We start from the raw sequence: 19,248 nt of genomic DNA, 5'->3' as shown, positions 1-19,248 counted from the left end.
CAGCTTCAAAGAGATCAACGAAGTTCTTGAGAATCTGGATTTGCAGTACAGGCACTGCATCGACAGATAGATGTTTCATCATCAGCTTCATGCATGCGTTTTGAAGCAGTTTGCATGGATCATTCAAACAAATTGCGCCGATGGAATTAATTGCACAACGCTTTACAGATTCATCTGAATGATTTGAAAAACGGGATATGCAAATACAGTATAGCTCGTCCCTTGACTGCCTTAAAATTTCGATACTTTCTCTATCACTCGACCAAATCGATGAATATCTAACGATAGAACCACAGAGAATTAGAGCGCGGGCAACCCATGCATTATCTTCCTGCTTAGGGCTTGAAATATACCTTTGCAGAAAAGCCAAGTACTGTTTCATGCACCTGAGGAGAAAGTCTACAGAACTTTTGGTCCTGTTGCACTTGATCAAATAGCACAAGCATTTGACTGCTCTCTTGAGATCTTCCACATTGGTCCATCGCTTTGGATCGCTCAACCTCAAGGAACCAGTGCCGTAAGCTCGCAAGATGAAAGTTTCGAAATCCAATGGCAGGCAATTCAATTTAGACGAAAGTGTGATCACCAGATCGAGTAGGTGACTGATTATCGTTGTCTGCCCCTTTGCATCATCTGCAATGTGAAACAATGGTATCAAATCTACCACGTGTGTTGCAAAGGATTGCGTGAAAGTTTTGGACCAAGGGATCATCAATTTCACGAGTGCAAGCACCTTCGTACAATTTGACTCACAGAATGACTTTGAAATTTCTCCTTCATCTGTATCTGTGCTTGATGACTTGTATTTGCAATGTTTGATTCTCGAGAATATCAATTCGACATATAAATGTCCGACTCGTGCCTGCATCTTATCTTTGAGTAAGAATTGCAAAATTGCTTCTAAGCATGATCTATTACTATTTTCGTCCCGCTCATTCCCGTCATGACTTAAGAATCGTAGTAATTCCTCGACACAAAATTGAAGAGGTGCATGAGATGTGTTCGAAAACCACAGATCCATAAAGAAAGACATGCACAGCTCCCGAATGCTATCATCTTCCTGTCTTTGCAGAATTTCGGACATTTGATCACAACATTCAATCAGCAGTTCAGAGTGCTGCCCATGAATTCCCAACTCTTCAATACAACTAGGAATTAAGTGATAAAGAATGTCTGAGAAATTGATCGATTCTTGCAGGTCGTTGACACCGTATCTTACATGAAATACTTTCTCATTTCTGCTGTATCCTTCAATCTTGCCATAAGACAAACTTAGATCCTCCTTCACCTTCTGGATTGTTGACCCAACAAGTTTTTCAGCGTGTTCCTCAACAGAACCATGTATGTAGAATCTTGAAGAAAACGCAATTTCCCTGAGGAACCCAATTATAGCCTGTCGTACTCGAATAGAAGTGTCAAAGCTTCGCCCACAAATTATGCCAAAGTAATTTTGGAATTCTGAGGATTTTCTATTTTTTTGAAATTTCTGGACTGCCATCTTGCAATACACTTCAATTGCAGCTGCCCTCATGTTTGCATTGTCTGGATCCAAGAGCAAGGATTGTTCGATTTTCTGAACAAAGATTGGATGCGGGAGTTCAGGATCAATGGACAAGATCTCGTTCAAAACTTTCAAAACCTTGACTTTTTCGGCATTCTTGCCTTCATTTATCAAGTTGATGAGAATACGATTTGCACGAGACGAAAATTTGGTATAAAATGAGCCTTCATGCAGTATGCGTCGAACAATCATACCAATTTGTTTTGTAGGTTGCAAGTTTTCGCGGTTTCGATCAAGAAAAGCTGAAGTTTTTCTTACTGATTCCCAATACAAAGATCCAACTTCATGGCCGCTATCTTTCGGTGTGCACCAAAGAGCCAAGAGATAGTAATAGGCTGAACGAGACAATTCTTTCATTTCACCTTGATTTGAACACAACCAATTAAGCAAAAGCTGTTTTGATTCTTCACAGATCAATTGTTCTTCGTCGCCTGTCTTTTCCAAAATCTGCAATGGCGCATTCAACTTCGTTTTGCCGTGATTGAGAGAACAGAATTGGATCTGCTGGTTTCTGGTTTTGTACAGATGATCTCGCTCGTCGGAATCAAAGCACTTGGCAAGATTGAACTCAGATTTTTCGGAATTATAGTCCTTGATCATTTTGGCAATTCTGCAAATAAGGATTCCCAGGATGTCAACGATCATCATTCGATAAAATTCATGAAGTTTGTAATGAGCCCTATGAAAGCTTTGCTGCACAACAAGATCAAGACGTTCCAAAAAGATTTCAATGATGAGATGAACCACTGGAAGGTAATTGCATGTCAGCAAATTACAAAAGTCTTCCATTAACTGTGACAAAAATAATTTACACGGTAAATCCTTGAAAGAATCACTTTTTGGATTAGAAGAATTTGCGAGAAATCGTTGTTCAAATCTTTAAAACAATTGGTTAGTTCGAAGATAATGTCAAGTTTTACACTCACAAGTTCATGAACCCTTCAATGGGTTGTTGGAAGACTTTCACTTGACCGTCAAGTTCATTTTCGCTGGAGCAAGACTGAAAAAGTTGAACCAGTATCAGAGATTGTATGTGTACACTGGGCAAAGATTCCAAATTCAAAACTTGAATTTTCTTCATTCCAGTTTTCAAACGATCATCATCCATCATGTGAAATATTTCTTCCAACACAATTTTTTTGTTGGAGTCTTTTTCTGAGTACAATTCAATGAGAATATGCATCCCTATGTCTTGCAGACCTCGACTTCCGTTGAACAGCAAGCAATCAGTACCATTCCTGATTAATTTGAAGAGAAATTCCTCAGACCCCTTGAAAAGATTTTTGTACGCGGTGAAGGTCAAGTCTAAACATGATTTGATGTATTCCTCAAAAGCCTGAATTTCCATCAAATTGAGCAATCCATTTCTTTTTCTTGATTCAGAGTTTTTCATGTTGAACAATGCTTTTATGAATTCTTCTGTCCAATCCAGCAAAATTGAGAAGAAATGAGTTTTGTGCGTGGCATGGGAATGATCGTGTTGTGTTTGAAAGGAATCGCAACTCAACACCGAGCACATCATGAGCAAAATATTGAGATACTCATCAAACAAGCCTTTTGCCAAATAATCCTTATACGTATTAAGATTTGCGCTGGAGAGGATATCGTTGAGGTAAGGTAGGACGCTGAGATTAACTTTATGGCCTGTTCCATCGGAATGCAATAAATGACGGAGGGATTCATTCGGAAATTGTTGAATCAACTGCGATAGCTTTTTCATCTTCAAGATTTGCTTGTCATCTCCAAAGATTGAATTCCATGCTTGCAGAATGGCTGGCATGTCGATAGATTGGATTTTCTTAGACTTTTTCCGACTTCCAGCTACTTTGTGATCTCGCGAATACATTTTTGCTTCTGTCTCGAAGTTAAGAAGTAGAGATAATTCTTCTGCTATAGAATCGTCTTTATTTTCCTTCTGTCTTTTCTTTGTTACTGTTTTCCGACAGGATAGATTGTCCGATTCAAGGCAAGTGTGTGAATCTTCTATCATATTTTCACTTTGCTCGTCGTGAATGCTGTTGTTCTTCAGACGGACTCTACTCGGCATTCAGAAGACAACACAAAAGATCAAACTAGTAAGAGCAAAGGACAGGGCAGTCGTCTTTTTCAGAGAAAGAAGACACGTAGAGGAAGGAGGGAGATTTGTAAAAATTTGGTCCTGGGTACCTAGACCGTGATGCAAAACAGCGATTACAAGGGCTCTAGAACCAAGACGTGAATTGAGACAGGATCAGATACAGAACGAGATTAGCAATTGTGGATCAAGTGCAGGAGGGGAAGGAGAGGGGCGGCAAGGAGATCAGATCGGAGGAGAACAGCTGCATTTGCGCGGGAAGACACTATATGCACCCACAAACTTTTTGTTTTACTCAACTGTGCTGACTTCAGTCACGCGGCACTGCAGTCACGCGGTATGATGACCAATAAAATCAAAAAGAATTCTTGGCCGTGGTTGGGTAGGGGTCGTCTTTGGCCGATCTGATGGGGGTCCTTTTCTACTCGTCCTTGTCATTTTGACTTTCATTCTGGGGTGGGGTAGTGTAGTTGATGAGTTTTCGTTCGGGGGTGGTTGGGCAGGTCAGTGGGCAGTTGACAAGATTTTAATACACCGCTGAAAGGAGATGGTGACAACGGGTGGGAAGACTAGGACTAAGAGAAGAGGGAAAACAGGACAGGAAGAGAAGATTGAACGAGATCGATGGAGGGATGAGAGATGGAGGGATACTGTGATCATAGTGTAAGGAGTCTCCGAGAGCAGGACATCATGATGGGTGAAGCGATTAGAAGAGAAGATGAAAGTTGAAAGAACAAGAATTCCTGATATCTCATTGTTCATGTTATCACTGATCCTTACGATGTACAGGTTCAGTATCACTGGTGTTGGTCAGCTAATACAAAATGCCCCTCCCTTCCGGGGGGTTGATCGCTGCAGTTAGGAACAGACGGCAAAGGGCAGGGATCAACGAGAGGCAAGACGAGCCCTTGCTGGTAGAGGACAAGAGGGTCTTCCAAGAACGAGTTCTAGCCATTCAAGATGTCCTTGAAGACATCGAGTCGAAAATCCTTTTCAACCCTTCTGAAAAGGATCCTGAGACATCAAAAGAGTTCATGGTGGATGGTTTGATAGAGATGGCAGAAGCGAAAATCAACAGGTCAGACTCATACAAGAAGTTGATGGGCACGACGACGTTCTTCATCTTGTACATCGTGCTGTTGTTCATGCAGCGAGACTACGAAGCCTGCTACGCGATTGAGAGCTCGGTCATGAACCTGATTGTTGGTAAGCTGCCGACCACAGGATCAGGTGGGTACACGAACTCGGGTGTTGGTGCCAACGGCTTTCTCAGCAACGTGGACGAATTTTACACCTGGTTGAACGACGCTCTGATCAAACAAGTGTTCAACGATCCTGTCTGTGGGGACGGCAAGTGTGATAGTCCGGATGAATACCCTGGGTTTGGTCGGTTTGGCTGCATCATCGACTGTGGGAATTACTTGAATGTGACATCGCTCTCTATCAACCTGGAAGACGTGGTGCAAACAAGTGCCAAGAGCCTCAACTGGGATCTTTCGACTCAGAGCATGATTCAGGATGCGAGGAAGGGCGGGTTCAAGTACAACATCTACAGTCAGACCATGGGAAACTTCTTGTTCGAGACCGATAGAAATGATTCGAAGCTTGTCGTGGACGTGCCTGACGGCAAGTTCAACCTTGTGCTTTATCAGACGGTCAAGACCAGCGAGCTTGTGGACAACGCAGCTCTTAAAGACCTTGGGATTGTTCCGAGGTGTTGAACGGAATTGATGTGTGTTTCTTGATGAGTTTGACTGATGCTTGTTTTGCTTTCAGCACAATCCCAGAGCGGAACAGTTTGAACGATTTCTCTTATGGCGACAAGAAGGAGTTCATCACTGCATCATATTTGTTGCTATCAGGAATCATAGATTACTGCTTCTCTTCAGAGGCCATGTTCCTGGATCCGAAGTGTTCAAACCTAAACATTCCAGGTATTCTTTCGAAAGATCTTCACTTCGACGACGATGACTGATCTTTGCTGTCCTGTTTGAAGATGTGCTTTTCCGAGTCATGGCAAGCTATGGCTTGAATGGGAGTATTACGAGCAAGACATCTACAAACTCTTTCGACACAGTTGCTGAGGTAATCGTTGAGTCGGAAGGTCAAACTCACCTTGACGCTCCATCCAGGTTTTGTTCTGCACGTCGGTCCCCAACAGAACAGGAGGGATCGACTCTGCTGAAAACATGGCCTTCTTCGGACAGGCTGAAACAACCTGCCCTGCGAAGGTATCAAGGAGAGCCAGACAACAACAGGTTGTCCTGTGGGAGCATCACTCCGAGCAAGCAGAGAAGATGAGAAGAAAGTACGAGGGCTCGATGACTTCCGCACATTCGAGGCAGAAGGATGTCGGGCTGAAGGAGCTCTCCCCAACGGTGAAGTCACGCTTTCCGACGCTGCAGTCACGCAGCAAGTCACTAAGAGCTTTCCGACCGAAGCAGAGGCAGACGAAGAGACAAGTAGCGCTCAGGAGCTCAAGCTGCACTGAGATTGCTGATCAGGACGCTGGATATGTTTACAGCATAGGGAGCCAAGGGACTGAGGCCTGCTACATCGTGTCGCTAGCCAACTATCAGAACAACCTCACCTTCACCGTCGGCGTCGTCAACCTGGGCCCGCCCTCATCCTCCACCTGCTCCTACGGCATCACGGCCTGTGCCTGCACTGACGACGCCTGCAGCACAGAGTGCTCGTCCTCTGACGTGACCGTCTGCAACGGTGCCCGGCCGGGAGAGCCGACGCCTACGATCTCCATCCCTTCGTGGCGAGCTCGCGTGCAAGTCATCCTCCCTGACTCGCTCGCTTCCATCTGCGCGACTTGGGGGGGGCAGGCATGTCCGACGAGACCAACAGCAGCGACGGTGAAGCTGGTCGACCAGACTGTGACAACCTCCTGCGACGGAGAGAACTTCTTCGTGGACTTTGAGATCAAGTCCACTACCACCAGCGCCAAGATCGCCTACGTAGTCACGCTGTGCGACAGTCAGAACGTCTGCCTGATGCAGCCAAGTTGCACTACCGGGCCCTTCTACTCCAACCCGACGTACGCGAATGTGTTCCTTGAGACCGCCGATGTCGAAGGTACCGATGTCTCCGTCCTCGCCATCGCCTGCTCGGGGACTCTGCCGAGTGCCATGGGCACTCCCTTTCATATCTGCGTCTTCCCTCCTCCCTTTCTCTCCGCGACCTTCCGCGTGGTGGAGCTCAACAACCAGACCTTCGACGCTAACGCGAGCTTCACTTGGCTCCAGTCTGCTCTCTCGACGGCTCTCAACGAGGACAAGAGCAGGATAGCCCTCGGCTCGGCTGTCTTGTCCCAGTCGGCTGACGCCTCTAGCCTCTCCGTCGCTGACGTCACGGTCAAAGTCTTCACGTCCTCCAACCTTGAGGTGGTGGCGGTCGACACGAGCTTCAAGGCCGCGCTCGCTTCCCTCCTCACCGGCTACCCCGCTGCCTTCCCTCACACCAGCCTCTCCCTGCGGTCCTCCTCCATCTCCTCTCAGCTGCAGACGTCTGGCTTCTACGAGGCTTGTGTGACCCACTACGACTGTCCGGACTCAGCCTTCTGCTACCGAGTCCCTGATGCCGGGTATGACTTTGGAGTTTGTCTCGAGTGCTCGTTCTGCATCGTAGACAGCAGGGACTCTTACACCGGTCACTGCCCGCAAGACAAGTGCCCTGGGTCAGGAGGCTACCCGGAGTGCATCGACGCCAGCAAGATCTTGTCCTACTTGGACACGAACTGCAAGGACAACCACGAGTTCGAGGTCTGGAAGTTCAACGCCCGTGGCAAGACCCCCACCGTCATCCCCCAGTTCCAGCCCAAGGTGCGAGAGCTGACGCCGTACAACCGGATGGTGGGAGGGATCGTGATCTCGCAGAGGAGGAGGAAGGGAGAAGATTGCTCCCAGGGCATCCAGAAGCCTGACGTGAAGGCCTTCACTCAGTCCGCCAAGGAGGGAGTCCTGTGCCCCTCGGAGCAGCAGTTTGACCCGAAGCCCTTCGGCTACGACGCGACTTTCATGCCCTTCAGCTCCATCTACAACGGGAAGCTCCGGCCCGAGATGTTCTACGGGCCCAGCGAACGGCACGCGGTCAACGGCACCGACGGCTCCTCCACCCTCTCCTTCCCCAAGGGCTTCTTTCCTCACGAGTACGACGCCAACTGGCTGGACGCGAACCTGGACGGGACCCTGTCGCTAGAGGAGCTGGCGATGGACAAGAGCTACGAGACGGTGCATGAGAAGGATGCGAAGGTTGTTCATGGGGAGGACAGAAACAGCTTCAAGCTCTTCTTCGACGAGCGGCTGACGCAGAAGCAGGCGCAGGCCATGGTGGCGTTTGCCAAGGACGGGAAGTTCCTTGACGCTCAGACGCAAGAGCTGCACGTGGAGGTGGTGACGTTCAACGCTGTGAAGAACCTCTTCCTCTACCTCGACATCTCGTTCAAGTGGGAGACCAGCGGGAAGATCCCTTGGAACTACAATATCAAGACCATCTCCTTCGACCGCATCCTCTACCCCAGCGTCGTTCAGGCCGTCCTGATGCTCCTCGTGATCCTCTTCCTCGCTATCAACTGCATACTGGAAATCATGGACATCATGGTGCAGGCTAGGAAGTTTGCCCTCCACGAGTACTTCGCCGACCTGTTCAACTGGGTTGACCTCCTTCACTTTGTCTTCATGTGGGGAACTGTCGTCACCTGGTTCGTGCACAGAGCTGAGGTGCAGGGCTTGACCCTCCTCCCCAACTATCCCATCCTCTTCTACGGACCCAAGTACGACAACAGCACGTCGAGGAGGTACGGGGCAGCGAGGACCTTCGAGGCTCCGCTCTCGGCTACGAAACCAGCGAGCGCGAGGATGTTTCGAACCAACAACCAGGCAGAGTTCGACTTCCTGAGCCTGATCCACACCATGCAGCGCATCTCCAGCACGATGCAGGTGTTCTCCTTCTTCGCGGGGGTCAGCGTCGTCCTCTTCGTGCTCAGAATGCTCAAGTCCCTCGACTTCCAGGAGAGGATGGGGATGGTGACAAGGACGATCTCTAACGCTGCGAGCGATCTCTGGCACTTCATCCTCCTCTTCCTCATCGTCTTCATGGGCTACGCCATCGTCGGCGTCCTGCTCTTCGGTCATCAGTTTGAGGTCTGTCGCCTCCTCTTCCTCCCCTCTCTGACTCTCTCCGACACTGCTCTCCCTCTCCTCACCCTCTCCTCTCCCCTGCTATCCCGCTCCCCTCCCTCCCCTCCTCCCCTCCCTGCGATAGCTGACGAGCATGGTGCAGGGCATGAAGAACCTTTCGAGCTCCTGCATCACCCTCACCATATTCCTCCTCAACTTCGACACGACTCAGTTCTTCTCCTCCGTAAGATCTTCCCCTTCCCGTCCTCCTCCCTGACCTGCTCCTCTCGCAGATGTCGCATGCTTCGGACTTTGCGGCCTTCCACATCTTTCTCTGGTCCTACCTCTTCATCGTCTTCTTCATCCTCTTTAACATCTTCCTCGCCATCCTCGTCGACGCGTACGCCAACGTCAAGAGCCACACCGACGGCTCCACCGGCCTCATCAGCGACTTCTCCTCTGTGGTAGCGCACGAGGTGAAGCGGCTGGTGCTGCCCGGGAGCTCCTTCATCTCAAACCAAAGGCTGAAGCAGAGGCTGCTGGAGGAGAAGGAGAGGATGCAGCAGATGCACAAGGTGAAGCTCGACATCAGCAAGCGCATGGCCTACCAGCGCGCCATCCTGATCCGAGGAGGAATCAAAGTCGACTACCAGGATCTCGAGCTGTTCCTGGGGAAGACGGGAGGACCAAGGGTGCATCCTGTGGAAGGGCAGGCTGAGGGGCAGGAGGATGGGGAAGAGGTCGGGGGGATGGAGGACAGCGAGGCGATTCACAACTTGCTGGATCGTTACGGGGAAGACCTGTCCGAGTTGCAGGATAGGAAGAACCAGGACTTCAAGCTCATCCTCGAGATAGAGAACATGAGGTGAGGAGGGAAGGAGGGTGAGGAGGGAAGGTGGAGAAGAAGAGGAAGGTAGGGATGGAAGAGGAAGATGTAGAGAACGAAGAGGTGGTGAAGGAAGAAGGACGGGGGACGGGGGAGAACTAGGAGCGAAGGCGATGAAGCGGGTATAGGGGGAGATAGAGGAGGTGGAGGAGGTAGAGAAGGAGGAGGAAGGGGTATCACATAACTCCTCATGCAGGCGGCTTCTCTCCATGAACGCGCTGCAGAATCAGCTGGTGGCTCAGCAGAAGAGGATCGTGCAAGTGATGGAGGGGATAGCGCAGAAGAGCTCGGTCACCATCCAGGAGGAGGAGGAGGAGGAGGATCAGGGTAGAGGAGCAGGTGCTCTAGGGACTCTAACCCTCCGGCTCGTCCGGGCAGAGCATCTCCCCAGGATGGATCTCGTAAGGAGCTGCGACCCGTACTGCATCCTCTTTCTGGACGGGGAGGGCAGCAGGGACTCGTACATGAGCAAGATCATCAGGAAGCAGGTCAACCCGACGTGGGACGAGGCGTTCGAGTGGAAGGTGTACAGCAACAGCACCATAGTCACTATCTCCGTGTGGGATAAGGACAATGTGAGTCGAGCTGCTGCTGCTGCTGCTGCTGCTCATCCTCCTCCTCCTCATCCTCCTCCCCGTTCTCCTCTTTCTCCTCCATCTCTCCTTCCCCCGCCCTCCCCCCCCCCCAACCCCGATCCCCCTTTCCACTACCTCTAACTCATCATAATCATCTGCCGTGATATCCAACGTGACTTCTGTTCATCTTCATCCTCTTTATGTTCTTTTCTTCCCCGAAGGACTTTCCTCTTTTCAGCTCCTACCTACACTTTCTTCTCTCTCTGTGCTATCTTCATTTCTTTCCTTTCCTTACTCTATCCTTTTTCTTCTTCCCTGCCCTGCCCTGCCCTGCCCTGCCCTGCCCTGCCCTGCCCTGCCCTGCCCTGCCCTGCCCTGCCCTGCCCTGCCCTGCCCTGCCCTGCCCTGCCCTGCCCTGCCCTCCCCCTTTCGCTCCTTTCTCTCGTTTTCTCCTCTTTCTCAGCTGTTCATAGATAACCAAAGACGACCTCATCGGCACTGCTTACCTCGACATCTCAAAACTCACCTCCACCTTCCCCGACGAGCCCGTCGCGCTTCAGATTGAGAATCCGCGATTTTACAAGAAGCTCAAGGCTGCTCGCATCTACGTACAGGCCAAGGTGACCAAGAAGGAAGATGTCGATGTGGAAGTACAAGACTCTGAGATGTTGACTTGATATGAAAGAACGTGATGGTGATAGCGGCCACGTTGTTGGCGGTGATTGTTAGGGGCCGGGTGGAATCTTAATCGATATAGACTGTTGAGGTCTGATTTTACCATAAAGATGTGAATGCAAGAGAGAAACTTGGTTTGCACTGACTTGACAAGACGTGCAACTTCTTTTCACTGTTTCCACGGCTGCTCCCTCCACAACATCTCCATTCAACGATAGAGCAAGTGGTTTAGGGTATCGTTCCTCTATTTACCGAATACATGTCTCTAATCACTCGCGCTTGTATGTCCTGATTTCTATCAATTTCTCCCTCAGTAGTCTCCACCCTACCTGCTAGCTTGCTGAACAAATACAACTACATAAAATTACAAGTTCTCCTCCCTTTCCGCCTCCCTGTCCTATCATGGTATATCAGCTTTTGATAATGACCGAGCTCCCCTTCAATCTAGCACGATGACATCTGAATCTGAATCGTTCTGCAAATCTTCATATCTCGCCTGCAACATATGAAATCAACCCTTCTCCTCCTCTTCCTCTCCTCCCCGTCCTTCTCCTCCTCCTCCTTTCCGTCCTCCTCCTCCTCCTCCTCCCTCACCTTCTTAGATACTTGATCGTCCTCTTCAATCACCGGCTGCCACTGCAAGACACTCAGCCCCTCGTTCATTCTCCTCCTCTTCTCACCTCCTCGTCCACCCAAACTTTGCTCGTCTCCTTGGGCACAAGCTCGAGCAGTCGGGCGAAGCGAGGATCCTCAGATGTCGTTGTGACGGGTTTCTTGCAGATTGGACAGTGGGGGGGTCTGTTGGAGTTCTGCTTGGAGACGAAGGAGTGCCAGGCGTCCTGGTCGAAGCACTGGGAGACAGTCAGGTGAAGGAGAGTCGGATGAGATAAGGGAGAGTAAGACTCGGAAAGGGAGCAGCGCAATGAGAGAAGAAGGGGAAGGACAAAGGAGCGGAAACAAACAGGAAGGCAAGGAGAAGTAGCAGGGAGAGGATGGAAAGCAAGGAGAGGGGATGAGCGGAAGAAGGACCTGAATGTGCTCACAGCAGTCACCCCGGACAGGCACTCGCATTCGGACGAGTGAGAGCGGACAAAGGAGGGAGAGCTCCTGCTTCTCCAGGATGATGTCGTCCTCTGCATGCCCCGCGGGCCCGGAGGACTGGATGCTCCTCTTGCTCCCTGCACCTCCGCCGTCCTTGACCGCCTCCTCGTCACCTGATCGGGAGGGAGCATCCATCTTCGAAATGTTTCCATTCGAGCCCTTGTGCTCCTCTCCTTCTGCTTGCCCAGCTTCATTCTTTTCGTTCCTCTTCTCCTCCTGCTCCAGATCCCTCCTGCTCCCCTCCTCCTGCTCTTCTCTCTCGCTCAGAGGAGGGCTCTTGCCACCATGGTCTTCGAGCTTCGCCTCCCCAATCTTCGGCCGACGGAGAGCAAGACGAGGGTCCGTAGGAGGCGACCAGTTCTTCTCCTTGTCTCCTGAGTGGGTTTGCTGCAGTGGCCCGCTGCTGGAGGTAAACAGTACACGGGGATCAGTAGGAGGAACGGATGGAACAGCGGGAGGGTTTGAAGGGGCAGCCACGTGAGAGGCGGCTGGGAGAGCAAGCGGCGACTGCGTTTGGAGGCTCGGGAAAGGATAGGAAGTGAGGCCGTCTGAGGCAGGGAGGGCATTGGACGATTGATGCTCCACAAATTGAGCAAAGATCTGCAAGCATGATCACAACAGATTGGGAGGAGGACGAGGTCGTACAGATAACAAGAGATCGTCGGTAAGGGAGCCAGGCTGTTGAAAAGATGAAGATGAAGAGCCGTTATTCACCTGTTACAGTAAGAACATTAAACGATCATCTCAACAAACTTGAGCAAGAGCTCACAGGTGATGGCTCGATCCTCTCGGAGTTGTCCGTCAAAAGTCTTTCAGCCAAGTTCTGATCAGACACGTCAGCATACAGAAGTTTTGACGAGCGGAACAAACAGTCCAGATGACACAACCAGTATGAATAGAACAAGCTCACCTCAAGGAGAGGGATGTAAACCGAAATGAAAGGAGTTGAAACCCAACCAAATTGATCGATCGCTAAATTCCAAGCCGCGAGATCATCTGTCCATCGCATCCTGTGGTTTGATGTAAGGTACAAGCATGAAGAAGGTCATTCAATCGTACTGAAATAAGTTCTGGATGTTCTGAATTGCGATCATCAGGTTCTTCTCAGTCTCTGCGTTTTGCACAGCCACAGTTTGCAATGCCTACGGGGCAAGACGGTGAGAGATAGCGTACAACAAAGATGACAAGATAGGAGGAGAGATCGAAAACTCAGACAAGCAAAGGTGAAGTTCTTGCAAACAAACTACCTGAACGCCAGAGAGTGCAAGGAGAAGTCTTTGCTCGCTGTCTTTCCTTGCTCTGATCCTCGAGATCAAACGAGGCACAGTCAAACGATCAATCTCACTTATCGTGCATAAATCGCGCCATCTCCTGCAGACTGTTGTGACAAGTGTCCGCTGCCTGCTCCAAGGTTGAGTTTGACGAAACAATTATGTGCCAGACCGCTCATGCACCTTCTGGCCGATGTTCGCCAAAGTCCTCAAAACTACTTCCTTGCTGACGACAGTGGATGACATATGCTCACCAGACTGTTTGAATTGAAACGAGCAAAGAAGATAAAATCATTCATGATTTCTACTTAAAATCCACCATTTCCTACCTGTTTGATAATGGTTTGAATTGCTTTGGAGATCTTTCAACTATGTTAGAAGCAAAATGATTGAAATGATCTCTCACCTCGAAGTTCTGAGGTTGCTGAGGAAGATTGTTTTCTATACTGTGGAAATCCACAGAATGCAAGCTAACTGGAAAGAGCCCAACCCATTTCACACGGAACATTTCATGATCACCCTGCAGGGCAAGAAATGAGCATAGAAGACAGGAGAGAAAACGACAAAATAGTTCTACAATATGTATCTGATGGCCATTGCTCGCTCCCCCCGAGAACATATTCAAGTTCTCGCTGTTAAAAAAGGGCATTCTTCAGCACAGCAAAACGAATGTTCATGCAGGAGGAATTTACCTTTGTGTGGGACAGTGGACGTTTGACATCTGTGCTTCAATATCAGAAGATGCAAAGAAACTATTTTTGCAGATCATACAGGAGTCGTTACTGAAGATTGTGCGACATACTCCCCACAAGGTTGAGGAGCATGTACCCCGTTGAATCCGAACAAACAATCGTTGACGAGCTTCTCACAGAAAGGGTCGGAGAACACCATTCTGCTCCTCCATACGATCTTGGGAAGGTTCATGACTTTTGCTGCAATGATGTTCTCTGAACAAGCAATGAGATGCCTCAACACCCACCATCGTGAAATCACCTCCAATACTGATACAGATCGAGTACAACCTCGGCAAGTACTGGGGCAGTAGCTCCGCGAATAGGTGGTGCCACTCCGGATTGTTGCCATAGACCTGGAGCTAGTGAGGAGACTTGCAGCTTGTCAGAAAGGGGCAGGAGACTTGAAGCAGCTCGTTGGAGACGTAGATCAAGGACAGCGCTTGCGACACTGACGTGTCCATGAAGCATCTTTCCAAGCAGCTGAGTCCAGGAAGTCACTACAACACCATCCAAACACATTGCATATACGTCTTCCAGATCTGAGCGAATGTTCTCTTCATGTCAGGGTGAGATGCGACGAACGAGGCAGCCATCTGCGAATGACAGGCATGGTCAAGGCATCGCGCCATATCGACAGGTCAGATGGAACCTGAATGCTCTTCTGGGTACCATCGTATGCACTTCCGAACAAGTCAGGACATGGACGACGTGCAACATCTAACGGTTCCATACCTGTAGAGATGGTTCTTACACTCTTGAAGGTAAGAGCTGTTGCTATCAGACCCCCCGGCAAATTCCATCGCAGATCCAAACACCAAATGGTTCCTGTCGCGGTCCCTCCACGAATCTGCCTTAACCTACCAAGGGGGGTGGCATGTTCCTGTCCTTATTTCCATGGGTGGCATGTTGCTGTCCTTACTTCCATGCATTTTTCCTGCGAGACTTCGCAACCGCCATCACCGGGGCAGCTTCGCCGCCCCTCCATTTACTTCATTGCCCCGCCATTGGCGCATGAGAGAATTCGTGGCTTTGCTGGAAAGTTCCTGGGTCATGTGCGAAATATTTTGATTATTTTTTGAAATTTACTCCAATTATTCGGAATATACAAGATTTTCGACTGAAATATGTAACTTCGAGCTGCTGAACTTTGAAGAACAATTCCATCAAGTTTTTGCTCAAGGAAGTTTGAAACTTTCAAAGAGACCACCGAACTTTCACGCAAACTTCTGATTCCCGCCAAAACCCACCAGTGGCAATGGCTTCCGACACTGAGTCGGAGGGTGAGCGGCAGGAGAGGCGAGAGGAGGTAGAGGAGGAGAAGCGAGAGGAGGAAGAGGAACACGGGACGAGTGCCAAGGAGAGTGAGCAAGAGGCTGCAGACGCTGATGGAGCAGCGGACCCAACTCGGGATAATGACAAAGACAGCCAAGACGATGTTGAGGATGAAGAGCCAGCGTTCTTGAAGCAGGTCAAGAAGAGAATTGAAAATGCAGGGAAGGGATCTGAAGATGCGCCTGTAAACAAAGCTCGCTATGGCAAACGGTGAGAACCTTGCGTTGATGTATCCCAGTCGTTCCTAACAGGGAAGTGTAGGCGGGTTCAACTCAATGACGACACAGGATCAGATTCCGATGTTGAGGTTGAAAACCCAAAGACTTCTGACGCCCCTCTCAACTCTGATGCTGTGACTGATGAGAAGCCTCGCACCCCTAAACGCAAGGGACGGTTGGTTCAGCAAGCTGACTCCGACAACTCGGAGGACGAACAGCCCTCGAGGAATCAGAAAGAAGGAAACGAGGAGTCCGAAGAGTACGGAAGAACTGGCTCGACTGAGGAACAGGGTGCAAGTAGCATGCATCAGGGCTCAGATGACGATGCATCTGAGAAGAATATATCTGAAAACAACGACAAGAAACGAAGCCTGGAAATGCTTGCCAGAGCTGCCAAACAGCGAAAGGAGCAAAGCGAGTCTAGGAAGACCAAGCGAACGAAGAGTCTTGAATCGCCATCCTCGAAAGGCTCATCGCCGCCTTCAAAACGTTCATCGCCAGCTTCAAAGGGAGCATCGCCGGCTCAAAAGTCAGCTGGGAAGCGAAAGAAAGATGAAAAGCGCAAGAGTCGAAGCAAGAGCAAGTCAAAATCAAAAAAGAAGAAAGCTTCAAAAGAGGAAAGCTTTGAAGACAGAGCTGTGCAACTACTGCAACAGCAGCTGAAGAAAATCATCTCCAAAGCTGTGATAGAGAAGGACACCACCCTCACCAAGAGAACTTGTCGTGACAAACTAATGGAGATATTCGGGGATGAGATGGTGGAAGAATTCAAAGGATACATCAATGAACAAGTGGCATCGATTGTAATGCACTGCCAAAGTATCTCTGCTGAAGAGGTTGAGGAATTGCACAATTCCTTAGAATATGTCTCTGCACAAGACATCGAAGAATTGAAGCAAGGTTCAAACGAGAGTGAGAGCGAACAACCTGCTTCAAGTTCTGGTAAGCAAGAATTTGATATTCAATCTTTGTTTGACACCTCCAACAGAGTCTTCAGACTCTGACTCTGACGACATGATTACTCCGAAAAAGAAAATGAAGAAAAGCAAGGGAAAGCAAAACAGTGGACTGTTTGTTGATTGTGTTGTCGTACTTGCTGGTGTGGATTTATCTGATCAGATGTCTTGATTTACCTTGACATGATCCAGGGAATTACTTTGCGAACAACAAAGCAGCTTCAACGGAATTGCAGGATCTTATCACCTTGAATGGCGGAAAGGTTGTGATTGATGTGTGATCGTGTCAAGTTCTCATTGCTTTTGACAAGGTGCAAACTGCAGTCACCAAGAAGGTTACACATCTAGTATTTTCACAAAAGTGAGTCTTTCCAGGCCCTTCTGCAACACTTACATTTTATCTTCTGCCAGAGAGAAAGCACGGAAAACCCTGGATTCACGTGTGAAATCAGCAAGAAAGCATGGTGCCAAAATTGTTCTTGAGACATTTTTCACAACAAGCATTGAACAACAAGCGCTCGTTGCTGAGCAAGAATATCAACCTGCTTTCCTCGAAAGCTCTGTTGAAAGTCCACAGAGTGCACGAAAATCATCAAAAAAAAATTCCGACGGGAATCAGGATCAGAATGAGACTGAACTAGATAATGATGAAGAACCTGTCAGGGCAAAGCGCAAACCTACCGTTAGGTCTGAGCTGTTCTCTTCAATCAAAAATATCTGAATTTTCTGATAGAAAAACTCGCGAAGAACTGGACTGGGAAAAGGAATACCGTATGCGCTTCAATTACTCCAAAGAAGCTCGGAAAAGGCAATTCAATGTCAAAGAAACCATCGTTCCCGAGGTAATATTGGATGAAATATGATAAGCTCTACTCACTTGGATTTCTTATGCGTCCGAAGGCAACATTTCTGAAGAACGACTCTGGAATTCCCTACAATGCGTATCTGACAAAGACAGAAGTTGATGAGGAAGGGGATGTACTAACGCAGTTTTTCTCGATCAAATTGGTAAATATTTATTGCAGTGAAGTTAATACTGAAACCCCTCGCCAGGTTGAAGCGGGTGGTCTCATGAAAGGGGAGAAATGGCACTTAGTCACGCAATGGGGCAAAGTGGAAACGGAGGTAAGGACAGGTTCGATGCCTCGTCGTCCATATGTTGATTGGATACGATCAGAAACCTGGATGCGATGTGGTTGATTACAACGACAAAAATGATGCTATTGCCGCGTTTGAAAAGAGATTCTGGGAGCGTACAAGGAATTCCTGGCAATCTGGTTTATATACATATTTCGCCTCTGAATGTGTTGTGTGACTTTGGAATTCCAGGCTCTATGTCATTTCGTACGCACCCAGGAAAATTCACCTTGGTTGACTTATCCGATGATGAAGACGAGGAAGGAAACCAGTCTGACGTTGAAAATGATGAAACATATCGGTCAAAACTTGACCCCAACATCCAAAACTTGTTGAACAGAATAGTCAGCAAGGGTTCTCTTGAGGGGGAACTAACCAGCATGAAACTTGATTCTGAGAAAATGCCGTTGCAACGTGTAAAACGACATACCGTACATGAAGCCTTAGCGGAGCTGTCTTTGATTCAAGATATCATCAAGGTTTGTTCGCCCACTTTTTGCGGGCGTGTTTATTCTTGCTGCAGAAAGGGAGCAAGCAGTCAGGAAATGACATACGGAAGCTTGCTAAGCATTCAGAAAAGATTCGAAGCATCATTCCTATGAACGAAGCAGTGGAATTGGAGACCTTTGAGACAGTTGAAGCATTGAAGGTCATTCAATTATATTTTTGTTGTCAAAATTACTCACACACAACAGGACAAAGGAAAAATGCTTGAGAACCTTGAAGACATATCTGCTGTGATTTCCTTGAGAAAGAGAGTCAAGTTGTCACCTTCTTCCCAAGAAGACTTGAAAAAGCTCGATGCCTTTTACGAGATTCTTGAAACAAATATTCAAGAGTTGCCCACAAGCTCTGAGGACTTCTCACGTGTTCAGAAACTCTTCAATTTGACAAGGGCGCCAACTGAAACGATGAATTTGAATCTCGAGCGAGTCTTTCAAATCAAGGTGCGGATCTGTAAGACGTCTGTTTCGGGTGTCTGATACCTTGGAAACAGAGGGCAGGAGACGACTTTCGTTACAAGCCGTTTGAGAGGCTCAACAACCAGAGGCTGCTCTGGAGAGGAGGAACAGCAAGTTCCATCACAAGGTCTCTAGCTCAAGGCATTCAGGTTCCACTTCAAGAAACGCCCTCGGCCAACTATCCCTTTGGTATCCTCTCTTGCTTGAATATCAATCGACATTGACATAGTGTACAGGCAAAGGGATATATCTCTTCGACTGCGTGAATGCAGCAGCTGAAAGATGCTTTGTTTCCCGCGACTGCACGTCCGGATTCCTTCTGCTCTGCGAGGCAGCTTTGGGAGAGCAGAAAGAAATGAAAAATGCGTGTGCCCTGAGAAGGGCACCACATGGATTCCATTCAATTTTTGCAAGAGGCAGGGTGCGTGCAGGAGGTTGAGTGAAACCTCGTTTGAATATCAGTTACAGGTCTCTTCAAATCCCTTCAAGACGAACGACTTCCCAGCTGTAAGGGGATCCAACCGAACGCTGCAGGTGAGAAGCGTTGGGCTCGACGAGCTGTAGGGCAGGCGGTCTTATGTGGAGCCTTGCAGACTGTCGTAGACGCTCCAAGTTCACTCTTCGGCGAACCCTCAAGCTG

General features: G+C 48.7%; 3 protein-coding genes across 3 annotated transcripts; 2 read left to right on the top strand and 1 right to left on the bottom strand.

Moving 5' to 3' along the window:
* Nucleotides 1-4,459: 4,459 nt before the first annotated feature.
* GUITHDRAFT_106834 (hypothetical protein) lies at nucleotides 4,460-10,899 on the top strand (the record flags this gene model as incomplete). The annotated part of the gene is made up of 9 exons (XM_005834311.1): nucleotides 4,460-5,349; nucleotides 5,412-5,569; nucleotides 5,632-5,720; nucleotides 5,768-8,785; nucleotides 8,925-9,005; nucleotides 9,055-9,626; nucleotides 9,844-9,974; nucleotides 10,026-10,222; nucleotides 10,696-10,899. 9 exons carry the CDS (start codon nucleotides 4,460-4,462, stop codon nucleotides 10,897-10,899), a joined length of 5,340 nt encoding a protein of 1,779 aa, XP_005834368.1.
* Nucleotides 10,900-11,287: 388 nt separating this feature from the next.
* On the bottom strand, nucleotides 11,288-12,205 carry GUITHDRAFT_152098 (hypothetical protein). Its single transcript, XM_005834310.1, has 4 exons — nucleotides 11,927-12,205; nucleotides 11,578-11,748; nucleotides 11,492-11,533; nucleotides 11,288-11,393 (listed from the first exon to the last, which is right to left on the bottom strand). The coding sequence occupies exons 1-4, from the start codon at nucleotides 12,131-12,133 to the stop codon at nucleotides 11,337-11,339; spliced, it is 477 nt and encodes a 158-aa protein (XP_005834367.1). The 5' UTR covers nucleotides 12,134-12,205; the 3' UTR covers nucleotides 11,288-11,336.
* A 3,053-nt stretch (nucleotides 12,206-15,258) lies between these two features.
* On the top strand, nucleotides 15,259-19,172 carry GUITHDRAFT_137559 (hypothetical protein; the record flags this gene model as incomplete). Its single annotated transcript, XM_005834309.1, has 13 exons — nucleotides 15,259-15,545; nucleotides 15,597-16,495; nucleotides 16,702-16,772; nucleotides 16,821-16,870; nucleotides 17,243-17,351; nucleotides 17,563-17,634; nucleotides 17,687-17,786; nucleotides 17,839-18,125; nucleotides 18,170-18,295; nucleotides 18,342-18,593; nucleotides 18,644-18,797; nucleotides 18,845-19,029; nucleotides 19,077-19,172. 13 exons carry the CDS (start codon nucleotides 15,259-15,261, stop codon nucleotides 19,170-19,172), a joined length of 2,688 nt encoding a protein of 895 aa, XP_005834366.1.
* Nucleotides 19,173-19,248: the final 76 nt, after the last annotated feature.

This window comes from Guillardia theta (genome assembly GCF_000315625.1).
Source record: "Guillardia theta CCMP2712 unplaced genomic scaffold GUITHscaffold_26, whole genome shotgun sequence".
NCBI classification, from domain to species: domain Eukaryota; class Cryptophyceae; order Pyrenomonadales; family Geminigeraceae; genus Guillardia; species Guillardia theta.
The sequence above is the reverse complement of the archived record's forward strand: the minus strand, read 5'-3'. Positions and strand labels throughout refer to the sequence as shown.